General features: G+C 47.5%; 1 protein-coding gene across 2 annotated transcripts in view; it reads left to right on the top strand.

Moving 5' to 3' along the window:
* Positions 1-4,699: 4,699 nt before the first annotated feature.
* The window catches only part of LOC101155094 (vesicle-fusing ATPase), a 36,150-nt gene continuing 21,137 nt past the window's right edge, over positions 4,700-19,712 (top strand). The window contains exons 1-5 of one of the 2 annotated variants that reach the window (XM_023957897.1): positions 4,700-4,999; positions 17,667-17,752; positions 18,715-18,814; positions 18,930-18,969; positions 19,043-19,209. In XM_023957897.1, the coding sequence (XP_023813665.1) occupies positions 4,988-4,999; positions 17,667-17,752; positions 18,715-18,814; positions 18,930-18,969; positions 19,043-19,209 (405 nt within the window). In that variant the 5' untranslated portion in view covers positions 4,700-4,987. The remainder of the gene's footprint in view (positions 5,000-17,666; positions 17,753-18,714; positions 18,815-18,929; positions 18,970-19,042; positions 19,210-19,712) is intronic. The other variant, XM_023957898.1, reaches the window with a different exon arrangement.

Below are 19,712 nucleotides of genomic sequence, written 5' to 3'. Positions count from 1 at the left end.
TGTGGACTTTGTATGTTCTCCTCGGACACGTGTGGGCTTTGTATGTTCTCCTCGGACACGTGTGGACTTTGTATGTTCTCCTCGGACACGTGTGGGCTTTGTATGTTCTCCTCGGACAAGTGTGGACTTTGTATGTTCTCCTCGGACACGTGTGGGCTTTGTATGTTCTCCTCGGACACGTGTGGACTTTGTATGTTCTCCTCGGACACATGTGGGCTTTGTATGTTCTCCTCGGACAAGTGTGGGCTTTGTATGTTCTCCTCGGACACGTGTGGGCTTTGTATGTTCTCCTCTGACACGTGTGGGCTTTGTATGTTCTCCTCGGACACGTGTGGACTTTGTATGTTCTCCTCGGACACATTTAGGCTTTGTATGTTCTCCTCGGACACGTGAGGGCTTTGTATGTTCTCCTCTGACACGTGTGGGCTTTGTATGTTCTCCTCGGACACGTGTGGACTAATATATCCCCAGGTGTGACTGAGAGGGTGAGGCCCTGAAACAGACTGACCCCCCCATTGAGGAAGACGTTTATCCAACAGCAGCTGGGATAGGCTCCAGCAACCCTGCACGTTAAGGAGTTAAGTGGATCCCAGAGATGCACACTGCTCAGAACGAAGAAAGCCTCATAAATGTTGGCTGATGGTTCCCCACAGCACAGGAATTCTTCAGTGGATGGGGGTCTCGTCCTGTCTGAGGGTCCCTCATCCACAGCGAAACTAAAAACAAAAAGATTCATTCAGCTTTTAATTAGATCTCAGATTGTATCAAATATTTATGTTTCATGCTTTTCAGTCACGTTGTTTTTTGTACTTTGGACTGTTTCTGTTGATTCGTGCTGCAGTGGGAGCTTCTGTCTTTCTTTTTCTTCTCCTCCTATATTTGTGAGCAGATTGGAGCCCAAAGTGTCCGGAGCACCTGATTGGCTGAGGACGTCCAGCTCAGGTGGAAATACTGCCACCCCCCCAGCTGGCAGCAGAGCGTCACTTTTGTGGCTTTGCTCCTTGTATTTTAAGTTTTTTATTATTTTAATCTTGTCGTCTGTTTAATCTTTTTATTAAAATTTCAATGAAACACAGTTTTGAATTTTTCTGTAAATAAATTCCCATCTTATTTTCAGCCTGGGTTTGAGTTTTTGAGGTATTTACTTTGTTCCTTTTAACCTTTAAGTAACATCCTTTTACAAGCCCCTAACCGCTGTAGGTCCCACAACCATTCGGCTGCAACAACCGTTGGGGGTCCTGGGACGAGTGCTGACCTCACATCATGCGATTGGCTGTCCGGTGGTCTGATGATGTGTCAGACAGTGATTGGTCTGGACAAATCTGGACCTTCCATGTCTGCAAACATGAAGCTCTGAGACTCCAGCTGTTCTGCTCAGAGACCTGTTAGCTCGTGTGGAGCAGCAGGTTCATTCTAACAGCCACAGATCTTTTTACAAGGTGGGTTGTGGAAAAATCTCTAGAAACACTACAAAGAATAATGTCACTTATGAGGGGAAAGAACTTTGGGTTACAGAAGGAAACGTGAAATGAAAATATGTAGAGCCCGAGCAGATCTCCACGCTACGTAGTTTGTCCAAGTAGGGCCACCGTAGTGTGACGTTATCCTCAGTGGAAAGGACCCCGAACGGTTATTGCAGGCCGAATGGTTATGGTACTGACACCAGAAATAATATATGTCTAAGTCTATATTTTAGACATTCATTATCTTATTTTAGTTGATATTTTCATATTTGAGCTGTTTTTATACTTTTATAACTATTAGTGGCAGGCAGACATAAAGTTTTGTAAATTGTCCTAAAGCACCGGTTTCGGTTTCTGAGAGTCCACATGTTCTATTCATCACTCTACATGTTAGACGAGGGTCTTTCCCACTTTGGCTGGGGGGTTTGTGTTGGGGCCCCCAGAGTTTTGGCCCTGCTTGTCCTCTGGCCTCTCTTGTTCCGGGTCCTCCGAGTCGCCCGGCCTGGTGTGGCCACGTCGGGCGCACTGGACTCATTGGGGGGCTGTGGGGCGGGGGGCTGGGGGCCTGGGGATGAGTTGTGCTCATGCATCTTAGAGGCTGACCCCCCCATCCATCATCAGGAGGACAGGACAGTCTGCGCCTTCTGGTTTCTCTCTTTAGCTTTCAATTATTTCTCTTATTTGTGTTTATTTTTTAGGGGTTTATGCTATGCAAGTGTGGGAGGGGGTCTGACTTTCTTGTTTGTTTTCATGTACAGCACTTTGAGCTGTTTTCAATGAAAGGTGCTTTAGAAATCAAATGAATTTGAACTTTGGGTGAAGTGACCCTCAGTCCACCTGGAGGTGTCCACTGTGAGAAGAGGACGAGGTCATCCCAGGTGAGGAGGAGTTGTGTGAAAACTGGTGTCTGCCAGTCCCTCAATTCTGTTACGAGGAAGACTCTCGTGGATCCAAGAATGTGTACTGAAGACCTCCAGAGGAGGGGGGGGGGGCACCGCCAGGCAACTTTACTCAAAAATAAAACTGAGCAGCTCCGCTCCAAATAGAAGAAAACAGTCTGAAGAGTGTCACCACACAGACAACGGAAGGGAGCAGGAGATCCCAACGCCAGCAATGTGTACACCCCCCCATGAAAATCATGTATCTGGAGTTTTTGACGTATGTCCCGCATTTTTCTTATGAAACAGAACAAATGTTATAGAAAATCCTTTTTCATTTTTGCATTTTTAAATCACTGTCAATCAAACTGCTGCAAAGACGCTCTTTTTGAATCAATGAGCTGTTGTGACGTCACAGTGGCCCAAGAACGCATTGCACACGCGCCTTGATCTGACCCGTCCAGCGTGCACACGCTCCACGTCCAGCGTGCACACGCTCCACGTCCAGCGTGCACACGCTCCGGTGAAGAGAAGATGCAGATTGCTGCGTCCAAGGCTGGATGTTGCTATGGCCGCTAAACGACCAAAGTGTGTGGATCTTCCTGTCTGCATTGACCTGAAGGAGCAGTGAGTTGCAGAAACAGACTCTTTGCCAGTTTAACCATAAACTTAAGCCCTCCTACCAAGAAAAAACGATCAGCACCGCTACACGCATGTGGAGACTGACATGTGAATGACAGCTGAGCTTTCTTTCTTTCATGGGTGTGCTGTAGCTAATTCAACGATCTGCATGTTGGCGTCACTGCAGGTCTGCTCGCTGCTGCAATGGAGCCTAAATCCATTCAAATGTCATTCCTTTTTCATGTTCTCATCAAGTTCTTTTGGGGTGTGATTGTATCAAACGGCAGCGTCTGACACGCAGTCGCTTTGTGTTTCCACACATTGATCAAAAAATGTGGATTTGGAACCAAAAACGTCGCTTTCCACCATTTCCTGATGGGGAAACTATGGAGAATAGAGACTGTCAGTCGGTGTCGATCGTGCCCCCCCCTCTTGTGTCAAGATCTTCACTCATGCAAGACACTGAGAGGGGTGGGGGCAAAGGGCGGGGCTAATCAGCTCAGCACCAACAGCTACGCCCATGTAAAGGAGATTTAGGAACCAGAGTCCAGATAAACAGGAAATGTGACTTTGGAAGTCATTCTTGTTTTTGGTTAAAAACTTCAGAATCAGAATTAGAACAATTGTCCTGGGGGGGGGGGGGGGGGGGGGGGGGGCTGGGCTGCACAGTGGCGCAGTGGTTAGCGCTCTTGCCTCACACCAAGAAGGCCCCTGGTCCAAGTCCCGGCTGGGGGACCTGAACCAGAACATCAAGGGGGGTCCTTTCTGTGTTCTCCAACATCCTTCTACCAATATATCCACTATCCCTCCTCTGAACATGTCCAAACCATCTCAGTCTGGCTTCTCTGACTTTGTCGCTAACACAGGCAACATGAGCCGTCCCTCTGATGTACTCGTTCCTTATCCTGTCTAACCTGGTCACTCCTAAGGAGAACCTCAACATCTTCATCTCCGCTACCTCCATCTCAGCCTCTTGTCTCTGTCTCAATGCTACCGTCTCTAACCCATAGAGCAGAGCTGGTCTCACCACTGTCTTGTACACCTTTCCTTTGAGTCTTGCTGACACTCTTCTGTCACACAACACTCCTGACACTTTCCTCCACCCGCTCCAACCTGCCTGCACTCGCCTCTTCACCTCTTTTCCACACTCCCCATCACACTGAACTGTTGACCCCAAGTACTTAAACTCCTGCACCTTCTTCACCTCAGAACGTGCAGGAGTTTAAGTACTTGGGGTCAACAGGATTGTAATTTTTATGTATGTTATAAATTACTTTCTACATTTTTAGCAGTAAACAAACAAAAGTATGTAAAAGTGAAGCACATAACACAAGAAAAAACAAGTGCTTTGTATTAACAATTCATTTTTATAGTTGTCTTGATAATAAATTCATTGAATCAATAAGATCTGATCCCAATCAAAGAGCTGGTTGGGATCGGTTCTTGTTAGTGACAGAATTCCCATCAGGAATGAACCCTGACCCCCTCCCAACAAACCAGAGATGCCAAGATGTTGATCAGAGACACAAATCCTAATAGAGTTTCCATCAGTTCTAGTCTTTGCGGCTCCCAAACTAGAGTTTTTCCATCCCGGGTCACCTGGATGCCGTTCTTGGTTCTGCCATCGCGGGTCGCTGTCCATGGTGCTGATCTGGCAGGCCCGCGCTGACACGCAGCACACATGCGCAGTTTCATCCACAGGGGCTTTCCGTGGGTTTCAGTGGAGCTCCGTGGGTTTCAGTGGAGCTCCGTGGAGGGAGGAGTCACTCAAATGTCTCACATAACGTACCGAATGCGCTTTTATCAGCAGCTGTAACAGAAACGCGCCTGCGCATTTTCAGCCCTTCTTCCACCCGCCGTTTCTCATCCCGTGGCCCCCACCCCCGCCGCACTTCCGCTCGCGCCAGCCAATCGCGCGGGGCGCGTGGCAGCATATAGCGGTCTGACTGCTGTGGACAGCTCCATCCCCGCACTTCTGCGTCACACTGAGCGGATCCCGCATTGCGATCTCCTGCAGCCGTGAGGATGGCGGCCCGGGTAAGACATCTCAGCTCCACCTCTCCTCTGCCCTAAATAACATCCCGTATCAGGAACAGCAACATGTCGGCGAGCCTACCCCCCCCCCCCCCCCCCCCCCCGCCCTAAGCCGTAAGCCGCCGCGGTAGAACACCGTGTTACCGTGAGGGCCTGAACCGACAACAACCGCCGCTGCGCTCCGTTTGCGCTTCTGCTTGTCCTTGATGCGCAACCTTTCAATGCGCAAGACGGCGGTGGATGACATCTATGATAATATGATCTGCGTGGTTTTTAGCAGTCATGTGTCAATCAGTCCTAAATCCACAGGCCCACCAGGAAGTAGCTGCACGTTTTGATCTTTTGCTGAAGAACTTAGAAATGTGTCTTGGAAACGGGAATCATGTTCGTGGAATCAGGTTTTTGCAGCAGGACATGAAGATGATGACCGCTGAAGCTCTTCTGGGGTCACAGGGTTGGTGGAGCCTGTCCCAGCTAATGCTGGGGGGGGGGCTCACATTCAGACCCAGGGCCCAAATAGACCCATGTTTTTGTAAAGTGGGAGAGCTGGAGAAAACCCACATGAGGTCCCAGTCTGGATTTGAACCAGGGCCTCATTGCTGTGAGAATGCTAACCACTACACCACCATGCCGCCCACTCATCTACTGTCACATTAGTAGAGTGTTTTTATCAAAGCAAACGGACATGAGTGTTGTTGGATTCTGGAGAACCGTCTGCTGTTGTGCTGAAGCTGCAGCAACATTTCAGCGTCATATCAAACTGAAATATGTGAAGCTGGACTCTCTTCCACAGAAACCTCTATGATGGGTGTGTTGATATTTAGGTTTGTTTATTGCTCCATGACCAGCGATGACGAAGCACCAGCATGTCCTGTGGCTCCAGCTAAAGTAGCATGCTAGCTATCATGTAGCAAACGCAGCACACCGAGGTCTGAAGCATGCGTGTGCACGACAACCTCAGACATGTCACGTGTGACGTAAACCCCACCTTTAGCAAAGCTGTCGTAGGTTTAGAATGGGAAGGGACGTCTGCATATTGTTGGGTCGTTCAGGTTCACGTTTTCTGCCGTGTTCCCTTTGGAAGACAGAAACGACACAAAGTGATGCTTTTAGAGGAAAACATGCTGGAAGGTGGACCAATCAGAGGTCTGTCAGTCAGCATCAGGGACAGGTTTGCTGGCATGCAGGCCTTTAATGTGGTTCAAACTGGCTTCAAAGGTTTATAACAGAAGCGTTAGTCATTAGTGAAACAGGGAATGCTTCCCATCAACAGGGACGGGAGAGTTTGGTCCAATTCTTAGAGGGGTAGGGAAAAGCTGAAGGGGTCGTTTTTGCTTCAGTTGAGATGAAAAAGCAAAGAAGGTTCCACACATTTAAAAGCAAATGGAATAAAGAGACTGGAACTCTTTGAGCTTGTTTAAAGCCACTTTTCCATGCAGCACAGACGGCCAGCGGCACATGGAGTTGGTCTCAAATGACGGCTGTGGCTCTGTGCCGGGATGTTCCACGCTCTTCTACAGTCTGCAGCTCAGCAGTGCTTTCTGAAAAGGCTGAGCTCATTCATGTATTTTTCTCTGAAAGAAGAGTGGAACTGCATTTAAAAAGGAAGAAAAACATTTGGTTGGTTGAAAACTGTGAGCTGGCTCTTCCAGTTTGTCTGAACTTCATCCCAGCAGACTAAAAGTAGAGGCCAGCAGCTGCTGAAAAGGTGAGCTCAGCCTAAAGCTAAAGCTTCTGCGTTTGTAATTGATGCATTGATTGATGAGCTCTAACATACATTTCAGAATGACTGAATGAATTACCTTCACAAAGTTAAGTCTGTATTTTCTGCTGCATTCTCTGAGTGCAGTTCAACACGTTCATGTGGTGATTTTGGATTCTAGGGTTTCACTGGAAAAAAAGCTGCTGGTTTTCCCACATAAGCGATGCGATGGTGATCAATATGGAAGGCTTATTATCAGACTGTCATTTCCTGTACAGTCAAATTAAAACATGCAGAGAAAACAGGGACGGATTTATCATTTTTTCCTAATTCTGATTGCAGGTGATAATCTTTTTGATGAAATTATTAAAGAAACAGCTTGAAAACATGACAACGTTTTAGATTCTGTCTATTTTCCATGGACAGTAAAGATGCAGCGCTCTCAAAAAACAGTTTTTTACTGAATGTACTATGAATACATTTTGTTGTGTCCTTAAATTGGGTCCATAAAGATATAGTCCGACTTTCAGCCGGTCCATGGTCACATGATGACGAGACCCATGGGTGCTGCGGTTAGATGCTCTGCTGCATCTAGTCTGAATCCCCTTTTCCAAGAACTTGAAAGCTTAAAGTGGCAGAAAATGCAGCGTTTCTGAAAAAGAGAGAAGACTTCATCTGTAAGAAGTACAGGGACGTTTTTTTCTGTTTCACCTAGACTTCCAGTAAAGCAGGGATCTAAAACAATAGGTTGAAAGTGAAAAAGAGCTAACTTTTTATTTTTCTATTTAAAAACAGATGTAGATATTTTTCTCTTTGTCTCATTTCTTTGATACCAGTTGTGATCATTTCCCACTTTTATACTGATATCAAATGTTCCTCTATTCCTAACCAGCAGGGATTTGGTGATTCGATACATTAAACATCCAGACGCATACCAAAGACAAAATATGACCCTTTTTTGAAAGACTATGACAATGAAAAAAGTTTGAATACTCAAACACATGAATAGAATTTGACAAAATGCATTTCATTCAATTCTCAGAACCCTGTAACAGTTTCTCACATAGTATCTGCTGTCATCTAAACATCTAAGCCCTGTTTTTGGTCAACTAAGATAAGAAAAGATAAGATAGGACTTTATTGATCCCCAGGGGGAAATTGGGTTGTCACAGCAGCCAAAAACAAGAAGAAATAGCAGTTGGAAAGTACGAAAAACACAGTAGCTGTCATGAGGCATCTGTCAGATCTCCCCCTCCAGCTCCTCTCCACTCTGCTCCTGATTTCACCAGCTGTCGTCACTCAGCTCATCAACCTCCTCTGCTCTTAAGGAGACTCAACTCAATCATTCAACGCCAGTTCGTTACCCCTTATGGTGACTATGCCTGGTCTAGTCTTATTCATGTTCATGTTAAAGTCAAGTCAAGTTTGCCTTGTATTAATTCTGCTGTCTAACCTCAGGAGAATCATCCCACGAGTGACGCCAGTTGGATCATCCATCAAGCTCTCTGAGAAGTAGAAGATCTCTTGGCTTATGCTGACCGCGCCTAACACCTCCAGCCACGCCACAGCCAAGCGCTCCAGCCACGCCACAGCCAAGCGCTCCAGCCACGCCACAGCCAAGCGCTCCAGCCACGCCACAGCCAAGCGCTCCAGCCACGCCACAGCCAAGCGCTCCAGCCACGCCACAGCCAAACGCTCCAGCCACGCCACAAGCCTCTGTCCTGTTCAGACCTCCGCCACCACAGAATTCAAAAGTTCCTGGAAAGAAATAAATCATTTCTTACCCGCCACTTACCTTTTGTATTTCTGGGTTCCAGCGCCTGGGTTCGCCACTCTCCGAGATTCATGACAGAACGAACTGGCCAAACTCCGGACCCAGCTGACCCAGACGGACTACGCTCTGCGGTAAATCAACAAGGCATCGCCCTGGATCGTCAAGCCGCCGCCCTGTCTCAAATAGCGTCCGTCCAACAGGAACTTTTTCGACACCTCGACAGCTTAACACAAACATTAATGGCTGTTACAGGGCAAATGGCTACCCCTGTAACTACAGCTACGCTTCCTGCTTCTAGCAACGTCTCCACATCCGCTTCCGCCTCGACTCCGGAAAATTTCCGTCTACAACCAGAGCCGTTCTTCGGCGAAGTCGAGGCATGTGGCGGTTTTCTGCTTCAGTGCCGACTTCTGTTCCTACAAGCTCCAAGGTATTACCACTCTGATCATAGCAAGATAACACTAATAATCAACTCTCTCCGTAACAAAGCATTACAATGGGCCCAGGCGTTCTTGGCGGTCAACCCGATTTCCCATCTGACCTTCGAACACTTCATCAATGAATTCCAGCTGGTTTTTGATCAGCCGAGGAGACAGGAGGAAGCCACTCGTAAACTCTTGGCCCTCAAGCAACGTAACCGGTCTGTCAGTGACCATATCATTGACTTTAGGATCTTAGCAGTGGAAGCAGGATGGTTGGATCCTGCGTTGCGAGGGGTATTTTACCAATCCCTGAGCGAAACTATTAAGGACCACCTATGTACCCAACCAGAGACTCGCACGTTTGAGGAGCTCGTCACCGCAGCTCTCCGTTCTGACACCCGTCTTAGGGAGCGACAACAGGAAAGGACTTCTCAGCCTTGCAAAAACCCTGTTAAGACATCTCAAGGTACGGCACAGCATCATTTTTCTATCTCATCACCTGAGCTCTCTTACAGTCGTCCGGACGAACCCATGCAGATCGGGCACTCCAAACTCTCTGCGGATGAACGGCAGAGACGTCAGGTTGAAGGTGCGTGCTTTTACTGTGGAGAATCAGGTCACCTAGTAAATCAATGCAATTTACGTCCAAACTCCAGAACTTCCCCGCTAGAAGACAGGCCGCGGGCGGGTGACTCCACTTCAAAAAACTTTCTCTTCATTCCTGTCAAGCTTAGCCATGCATCCAAAATCATTGAACTACAAGCCCTAATCGACTCTGGAGCCGAACAGAGCTTCATTGACCATAGCATTATCTCCAGTCTGTCTCTACCCACCGAAAAACTCCAAGCCCCGATTAAAACTGCTGGGTTAGGGGGTCAACATCTGTCCATTATCACGCATTGTACTGAACCTGTTCTGCTAATTTCTTCCGGCAATCACCGAGAATTCACCCGGTTTTTTGTCACCCACTCTCCGCAGAATCCAATAGTGTTGGGGTTTTCCTGGTTACAGCGCCACAACCCGCAGTTTGACTGGGTTCGGCATCGCCTCACTAATTGGAGTGAATTTTGCCTTGCTAACTGCTTACAGTCAGCCGTTCCGTCCGTTAAAGTATTCACCTCCAACACTCCAGAAATTATCGACCTTTCTAACGTCCCTGAATGCTACCATGATTTACGCTCTGTCTTTAGTAAATCTAAAGCCAGCTCGCTGCCTCCCCACAGGCCGTATGATTGTTCCATCAACCTATTGGATGGAGCTTCTCTTCCTAAGGGAAGGTTATTCAACCTCTCCGGTCCCGAGAAAGTAGCTATGGAGAGTTACATCCATGAAGCACTTTCTTCGGGACACATTCGCCCCTCGTCTTCTCCGGCTGGCGCCGGTTTTTTCTTTGTCCAAAAGAAAGACAAAACCCTGAGACCCTGCATTGACTACCGCGAACTCAACCAAATAACAATTAAAGACAAATACTCTCTTCCGCTCATTACCTCCGTTTTTGACTCCATTCAGGAAGCTCGCATATTCTCCAAACTTGACCTACGTAATGCTTACCATCTTGTTCGGGTCAAGGAAGGAGATGAATGGAAGACCGCGTTCAAAACTCCCCTCGGTCACTATGAATACTTGGTCATGCCATTTGGTCTTACTAACGCCCCCGCTGTTTTTCAGCGTCTGGTCAACGACGTCCTTAGAGACTTCATCAACCGTTTCGTATTTGTGTACCTCGACGATATTCTCATTTATTCCAGAGACCCCATTCAACATCAAAATCAGGTTCGTCAGGTGCTTCAACGTTTGTCCGAGAATCAGCTGTTTGTCAAAGCCGAGAAGTGTCAATTTCACACTTCTATTATCCCTTTTCTCGGTTATATTTTTGAGGCTGGTTGCATACGTCCCGATCCTGCCAAGATCGAGGCCGTCTCTCAGTGGGAACCTCCTACTTCCCGTAAAAAGTTGCAACAGTTTCTTGGTTTCGCTAACTTTTACCGTCGTTTTATTAGGAACTATAGTGCTATTGCTGCGCCACTCACCCAGCTTACATCCACCACTAGGTCCTACCAATGGAACACCACAGCCCAAAAAGCCTTCGACTCCCTCAAAAGGCTCTTCGTGACAGCTCCCATTCTTATCCAACCTGATCCTATGAGACAATTTGTGGTCGAGGTTGATGCTTCAGACACTGGTGTTGGGGCCGTTCTCTCTCAACGAGAAGAGAAGTCTGGCAAGCTCAAGCCTTGTGCATTCTTTTCAAAAAAACTCTCATCTGCCGAGCGGAATTACGATGTGGGGAATCGAGAACTTCTTGCAATTAAATTGGCTATAGAAGAGTGGCGTCACTGGCTGGAGGGAGCGGTTCAACCCTTCATCGTCTGGACAGACCACAAAAATCTTGCATACCTTCGTTCCGCAAAAAGGCTCAACTCACGCCAAGCACGCTGGTGTCTATTCTTCGACCGTTTCAATTTTTCCATAACCTACAGGCCAGGCAGTCGCAACGCCAAACCTGACGCCCTATCCCGGAAATACTGCGCTTCTGACAATCTAGACACCAACTCGACCAACATCATCCCGGACTCCTGCATTATTGGTAATCTCACTTGGGACATCGAGACCAAGGTGATGCAGGCCCAAGGTGAGGAACCCGACCACCCTGATCCTCCCAATGGTACCCTGTATGTCCCTCTTTCTCTAAGATCTGAAGCCATAACCTGGGCACACGCCTCACGCATCGCCTGTCACGGTGGCATAGCCAGAACCCTCAGTCTTCTCCGCAGACGTTTCTTCTGGCCGGCCATGGGCAAGGATGTCAAGGAGTATGTAGCCGCCTGTCCCACCTGCGCTCGCTCCAAATCATCCAATTCTCCGCCTTCTGGACTGCTCCATCCTCTGTCAACTCCCAGCCGCCCTTGGTCCCATATTGCTGTGGACTTCGTTACCGGTCTGCCTCTCTCCCAGGGTAACTCCGTCATACTCACCGTTATTGACAGATTCTCCAAGTTTGTTCATTTCATCCCTCTACCACGGTTGCCCACTGCCTCTGAGACCGCCGATGTCCTGGTCCACAATGTTTTTCGTCACCACGGCATCCCAGCTGACATAGTATCAGACCGTGGGCCCCAATTTGTGTCACAAGTCTGGAAGACCTTCTGTTCAGCCTTGGGTGCCACGGTCAGCCTCACCTCTGGGTACCACCCTCAGTCAAATGGTCAAGCGGAGCGGGTCAACCAAGAGCTGGAGACTTCTCTCCGTTGCCTGGCGGATAGGAATTCCACGGACTGGTCCAAGTATCTGGTGTGGGTCGAGTATGCACACAATACGCATCCCTCTTCTGCTACAGGTCTGTCTCCGTTTGAGGCCGCCCTCGGGTACCCACCACCACTGTTCCCCTCACAAGAACTGGACTTGGCAGTACCCTCGGTTCAGGACCATCTGCGCAGGTGCCAGACCATTTGGCATCAAACCAGGGCTGCACTCCTGCGCACCAGGGAGAGCAACTGCCGTTCTGCCAACCGTCGCAGGGTGGTGGGACCCACCTATCAGCCAGGTCAGAGGGTTTGGTTGTCCTCGCGGAACATTCCTATCCAGGCCACGTCACGCAAGCTCGCCCCCCGTTACATTGGACCTTACACTATTGAAAAAGTCATTAATCCCTCCTGTGTCCGTCTTCAGCTTCCTGCGGCCCTCAAGGTTCATCCATCATTCCACGTGTCACAGATCAAGCCTGTTTTGGACAGCGCGCTTTGCCCGCCTTCCGCTTCCCCTCCGCCCGCCCGGGTCATCGACGGGGCTCCCGCCTACACGGCCAGCAGGGTTTTGGACGTTCGACGCCGGGGTCGTGGCCACCAGTTCCTGGTGGATTGGGAGGGTTACGGTCCGGAGGAACGCTCCTGGGTCTCCCGTTCCCTTATACTGGACCGTACCCTCATTGAGGATTTTTATCGTGCCCACCCGGATCGGTGTCCTGGACCGCCTGGAGGCGGTCGTTGAGGGGGGGGTACTGTCATGAGGCATCTGTCAGATCTCCCCCTCCAGCTCCTCTCCACTCTGCTCCTGATTTCACCAGCTGTCGTCACTCAGCTCATCAACCTCCTCTGCTCTTAAGGAGACTCAACTCAATCATTCAACGCCAGTTCGTTACCCCTTATGGTGACTATGCCTGGTCTAGTCTTATTCATGTTCATGTTAAAGTCAAGTCAAGTTTGCCTTGTATTAATTCTGCTGTCTAACCTCAGGAGAATCATCCCACGAGTGACGCCAGTTGGATCATCCATCAAGCTCTCTGAGAAGTAGAAGATCTCTTGGCTTATGCTGACCGCGCCTAACACCTCCAGCCACGCCACAGCCAAGCGCTCCAGCCACGCCACAGCCAAGCGCTCCAGCCACGCCACAGCCAAGCGCTCCAGCCACGCCACAGCCAAGCGCTCCAGCCACGCCACAGCCAAGCGCTCCAGCCACGCCACAGCCAAACGCTCCAGCCACGCCACAAGCCTCTGTCCTGTTCAGACCTCCGCCACCACAGAATTCAAAAGTTCCTGGAAAGAAATAAATCATTTCTTACCCGCCACTTACCTTTTGTATTTCTGGGTTCCAGCGCCTGGGTTCGCCACTCTCCGAGATTCATGACAGTAGCAATGATTAAGAATAAAAATAATACAAGGTGGAAGTAAAAGTACAGTATAAATAACGGATTAAATAAGGCAATAAATAGCAGCAGCTGTTTCATCAGTCCTAGACCGTGTTATTGTATGGTCTGATTGCTGTTGGGATGAAGGACCTCCGGTAATGCTCTTTTTTGCACTGGGGGTGCAGCAGTCTCTGGCTGAACGAGCTCCTCATAGTCCTCACCGTCGCATACAGGGGGTGGGAGGGGTTGTTCCGGATGCTGGACAGCTTGGTCAGCATCCTCCTCTCACCTACAGAGTCTACTGAGTCCAGGGGACAGCCCAGGACAGAGCTAGCTCTCTTGACCAGCTTGTCCAGTTTCTTTTTGTCCCTTTCACTAATGCCTCCACACCAGCAGACCACAACTATGGACTGAATGTCTGGACTCCAACAGAATAGTTCTCAGTACAGCCAAAACATGCTGTGTCTGCTGGGGGGGGGGGGCATGCAGTGCCACTAAGACACATCAGGAAATACTCAGAGTTTACCTGCTCATTCCTTCTGTTTGAACACGGCCATGGTGCATGTGTGCACGTGGTCATACCAGTCGCAGGGATTTGTGATGAAATCTTCTCTAAATACCGTCAATTTGTATAGATATGCTGAAGACTTGTAACCAGTTGTGTTGTGTGTGATGGTGTGTGTGTGTACAGGTGTGTATGAGCAACAACACAAATAATTTCCATCAGATGTGCATTTGATCCCACCACCTCGCATTCCCATCACCCCCCCATCTGGTTCTGTCCGAGCAGCTACAACCGCATGACGTATCAGACGGGTTTCTACGAACAAACGGAAGAGCATCAAACTGTACAGATGTGTCCGTCACGTCTGTGCTCGTCTGCTGGACAGGACAAAATCATTTTGGGAGCGTTTGAAGTCAATACCAGCATTTCCAAATGAGATATTATGATCCATCTGACAGAATTGATATTAAAGTTCCTAAATCAGACTCTAACCTAACCTGGCCTCACATAGTGACTGTTGCTTCTGATCCCACTGCACCACAGCTTCCTGAAATAAGACTCACCACGGACACAGAGTGTGCATGGATGGGGGGCTCACAGCCCAAAGAATCTCTTCTACGCTGAGCAGAACATCACCAAATCTAACGTTTTAGTTCATTTCCATTTGACTCTGGATGCATTTTCTGCACTTAACGGTTGATCAACACTGAACAGATCAAAAGCGTTTCCTAAAATCCAGATTTAGGATTTGTCAGTGAAATGAATTCAACCAGAATGTCTTTGTTGTTAAGTTAAGGTCCACTTTCCCTCATTTAAAAGAACTAGTGAGATTAAAATGGATTTGTAACTTTTGAATGGTTCTAATGTTGGTGTGAGGATGACTCTGCTGGTCAAAAGGATGAAGAAGGTGGAGCGGTGATCATGGAGACTGAGAGGAAGAGACTCGGTTTGTCAGTTCAGGAGTTTGTAGGAATCCTGAAGGATACCTGAGTATCTCACTGCAGTAGAAACACATCCATTCTGGAGTTTTCTTTTTCCCCCAATGCTCGCATTTCTTCAGTGGACAGTCCGCCCCTCTCCCCTTCACTCACAGGTGTCGCTCCTGGGAGGCGGTTCGTCTCTCCTGCATGCGTCAGACACAGAAATGTGGGTCTGAAGAAGGTCAGAGGATCTCCACAGACGGCTAATGTTTCCCCTCAAGCAGCCCCCGTTCTCTGAGCTCATTCTTTACTCTCCATTCCAGTGATGGAACGTGCACACTAAGTATTATTAATCAATTATTAAATCATCGTTTAAATACTGCGTGTTCTGCAGGAAAAAGATGCCGTGTTGTAAAAAATGCACCTCAGAAAGTTCACGGCACAAACGTCTTTTTGTGTTGAACACAGCTGAGGGTCTCAGTGTGTTTGTCGTTGGCATGATCTAAGTATGTCACCGTCAGCGGTTCCTCAATTCTCTCTTCTGTCCTTTCTCTTTGCTTGCCTGTGCTGGTGGCCACAAGGTGGTTATATTTTATAAGGTATGTACAGATTTATCCTCTCAAAGTTTGCTGAATGCAGAGCACATTGAAGGGGAATATTTGGCTGGGTTTGTCTTCCTGCTGCTCGTGTGGCTCCAGCCTGCTGACCTCAGAGCTGTGCAGACTGCATGCGGTGAAAACAGTGATTGGAGATGTTTGCAGAGGATTGGGTTGACAGCAGAAATGCAGATTGATTGTTGTTGTACATCCAGGTAAAATAACCTTTTGATGGCAGTAAAAAATAATCATAAATAAAAATGTACAATTGTAATATCACTAAAATGAGTTTGGAACATGTTCTTGTGAAAATTTCTCTTGATGGAGGAGAAGATACAGAAAATTCCTCTTTGAAATACAATTGTATTCATTGTTATTGTGAAAAATGCTGTAGAAGTAGAAGCGACTACGACGGTCCACAGTCTCCAAGCTCCGCCCCTTTCTGATCCTCCACCTGCAGACCAACAGATCCATGAACGTCTCTGTTTTCCTGGTCTGAGCTGAATCTGGATCAGAATTTCTGATGAGCTCCTGCCGCTCTGCAGAAACTATGTCCTAGAAAACAACAGCGGTTTTTGGATTTAGCCTCAAACAATATCATCCTCATTAAGAGGCGTTGACAAGGAGCCCTGTGGTGCAGAGGTAGAGTGGTCAACCACTGATCCGAAGTCACAGGTTTGGTTCCCACTCTGAGCGCCCATGTGTTGCTCCTGGTGGTCAAAGGTTGTGTGTGAATGGGACTGGAAAACACATTTCTACGCTGTGTAGCCCTGCTGTAGTTTCTACAACATAAAATAAGATCTGTGTTTCATTTCTCATTGCGTGTCAGGCAGCTTCATGGGATGACTTTATTGATCATGTGAACCAGATGACAGAGGCATACATGAACCCCCCCCACCATCTGAAAGTCATCTGCTCTGAAATCATGTGGTTTCTTTTGACCTGCCATGAGGAGGCTGGTGCATTTGGGAGATGCCCTCCTTTCTGTTGTGGGGCAGAATTGTCATGAAGGAAACTCACAGTCCAAATCTGCAGGAAGGGTTGTGGCATTGGGGCATTGGGGCATTGGGGCAGTGGGGCTTTGGGGCATTGGGGCAGTGGGGCATTGGGGCTTTGGGGCATTGGGGCATTGGGGCATTGGGGCAGGGCATCTGGGGATTGTGCAGGACTCCGTACCTAAAAGGGTTAACATGTTCCCTGATGTTCCTCATCCACTTGATGCAGCAGGCGAGCAGCCTGTCTTGCCTCGGTTTAGGAGGGATTCTGACGGTTGGTTTGTCTTAACATCCCTGAAAAACAACTGAAAGGAATGGATGTTGGATTGATATGATGATGTCATGAAGACTCGTTCATGCTGCAACAACGATTTGGGAAGAAAGTCATTTCTTTTAACAAACTTCCTCACAGGAATGAGGAGCACCTTACTGTCCGACTGCAACAAGAGTTTGTCATATAAATGTGGATCATGATGAATCAAACCTAGTTTCCACATGACTGATTATCACCTAATCCTTGTAGTTAACGGTAAACAAGGTTTTCAGTCGCTCCGGTTTTACTTTACAGAAGTGCTCTGTATAAATGTTAAATGATAAGAGAAAGTTGATCAATAAAAATAGGGACCGACTTGGATTTGCTTTCTCCTGTACTTTTTTGTTAGTGTTTTACAAAAGTATCCAATCAGTATCGGAAAAGACTCAGATCGGGGCTAAAAACTTGCCATTGGGACATCCTCAGTTTATTCTGTGTAGACGAAGAATAGAATAAAACTTAGACACCAAACATTACTCTGACAAAAGGGTTTCCTAGGATCAAGTCTTGGCAGGTTGAGGTTGAATATTTTCATGGTCAAAAGAGCCGTGGAGCCATGAGGTTCTAATATGCGAACACTGGAGTAGGCAATATCATCATCAGACGCGTACAAAAGTTAAAATGGTTCTTGTTTGAGGAGTCTTACAGCTGCACACACACACACAGGAATGAGACTTTCAGAGCTACAGGGCATCTTTATTAATGCATCTCTGTTTCAAGACCTTTGATTGTGTTGTTTGAAGATCAACATTCTTCAAGAAGGGATTCTATTCCATGTTCCTTTCATGTTAAATGTGTCTTTTGTCGTTGTCTTTGCAGACCATGCAAGCGGCTCGATGCCCAACAGATGAGCTGTCCTTGACCAACTGTGCTGTCGTCAGTGAGAAGGATCTGCAGTCGGGACAGTGAGTAGCCCCCGCCACCATGGATGTGTGTCCGCACAAGCATGCCAATGGGCGTCCGTTTCATCCGTCCAAACAGAAACCAGCTTTGCATTGCAGATTGAAAATTCCTGCAGCCACAATAAAAGCCTCTAAATAAACAGAAGAAACAAAACAGGAAATAAATCTCACGATGCAGCTTCAGCACAAAACAGAAAACAACCACAGACATTTGGAATATTAGTTATTATTTTTATCATTTCACTCATCAAAAACTCTGATTATTTGAAGACTAAATCCGTCCTCCTCTCTTTGCTCATAAACAGTCCATTATCATCCAGGTGATGGTCTCAGTTCCATCCAGAAGTCTTTTCTATTCCATCATCAGTGCTGAGCGTCCGTCCAGTTGTGTTTCTGTAGGTTTGAATCCGCTTTAGAGCTGAAAATGTCCGCTGGACAGACGCAGACGCAGTGACACGGGGACGGTCAGTCCAAACACACAGGTCTGTCCGGCTGCTTCATGATTCACTCAGGAAGTCCAGAAGATCTTCCAGTGTGCATAAAGATTACTGGGGCATTGGAAGAATCTTTATGACTATACTGAGCAGGTGAACTGAAAGGACTAGAATACTTTAATTTAGCATTCTATTACAATAAAAACACCTGTTTTGTTTTATCTGTATTTGTGTTTTGGCTCCTCCCTGTAGGGGTTTCCACGGTGATCCACTGCCCTCCTCCCTCACATCAGCCACTCTCATGTCCTTCTCTACATCCATGAATCTCTTCTTTGTTCTGCATCTAGACCTCGTTCTTGGTGTGAATGTGTGGCCCTGCAACAGGCTGTTAAAGAAATAGTACAGATGTCACCTAAACAAGCTTGGAAACAGCAGTTTTTATTTGAGTGTAAAATAATAGTCCTGTAAAACTAGGAAAACCTCAATGAAAAAAGTTTTTACTAATAAAGAACTTTCTATGTTTTTCTGCAGACATGTTACCGTAAAGACCACACCAAACCACAAATACGTGTTTACTGTCAAGACCCACCATACAGTAGCTCCTGGGACCATTGCCTTCAGCCTACCACAGGTACGCATGCATGGACACACACATGCAACAGCACAAACACACCTGCACCCATACACACAGCTACACACACAAACCCACGGGAAATGTTCAGTCTTTGCTTCTGTTTCTCCTGCAGAGGAAATGGGCTGGTCTCTCCATTGGTCAGGATATAGAAGGTAAAAGCTTCCTTATTTCACGTGTTCCATCAGCTGTGGCCTGACTTTTTATTTTTGCTGTTTTCCTGCTCAGTGTCCAACTACAACTTTGACAAGTCCAACCAGTGCATTGGTGCCATGACCATCGAGATTGACTTCCTGCAGAAGAAAAGCATGGACTCTTCTCCCTATGACTCTGACAAGATGGCAGCCGAATTCCTCCAGCAGTTCAACAACCAGGCCTTCTCTGTAACCCAGCAGGTTCCTGAAAACTCTTCTCAAATATTACACCTCACATAAGCTTCTTTCCATTGACCAGCAAATTGAGAAAATTGGATTTGCGATCATAAATTCTCCTAATGGAAACACGACAATTTTGAAAAAAGTTGCATTTATCAATAAAAGCTTTTGTGTTTGTCGGAGGTGACTTATTTGACTAAACTGCAACAGAAACACCTTCTTCAAATTGAATGAGTCATGTGACCAACAACCGGATGGCGATGCCCATCTTGGTAGGAACTGGCGGCGTTGAGCGCCGCACAGTGGCGCCACCAGAGGTCCCAAAGCGCCACACAGACCATCCAAAGCTGAGCGTGTCATGAGGAATTGTTGGATCCACAGCTCCTCTGGAAAACCACCATTTCCCAAAGCGGTTTCATCCGTAGCCCCTCCCACGTGTACGGAGCTCGCCGCTCCATCAAGAAGACGCCGACTTCCCCTTTGATCGATGAAGATGAGCGCTAGAGCCGGGGCAGAAATCTGAA

This window comes from Oryzias latipes, chromosome 8, assembly GCF_002234675.1.
Source record: "Oryzias latipes chromosome 8, ASM223467v1".
NCBI lineage: Eukaryota > Metazoa > Chordata > Actinopteri > Beloniformes > Adrianichthyidae > Oryzias > Oryzias latipes.
Note: the sequence above shows the minus strand (reverse complement) of the source record. Positions and strands in the feature narration are given on the sequence as shown.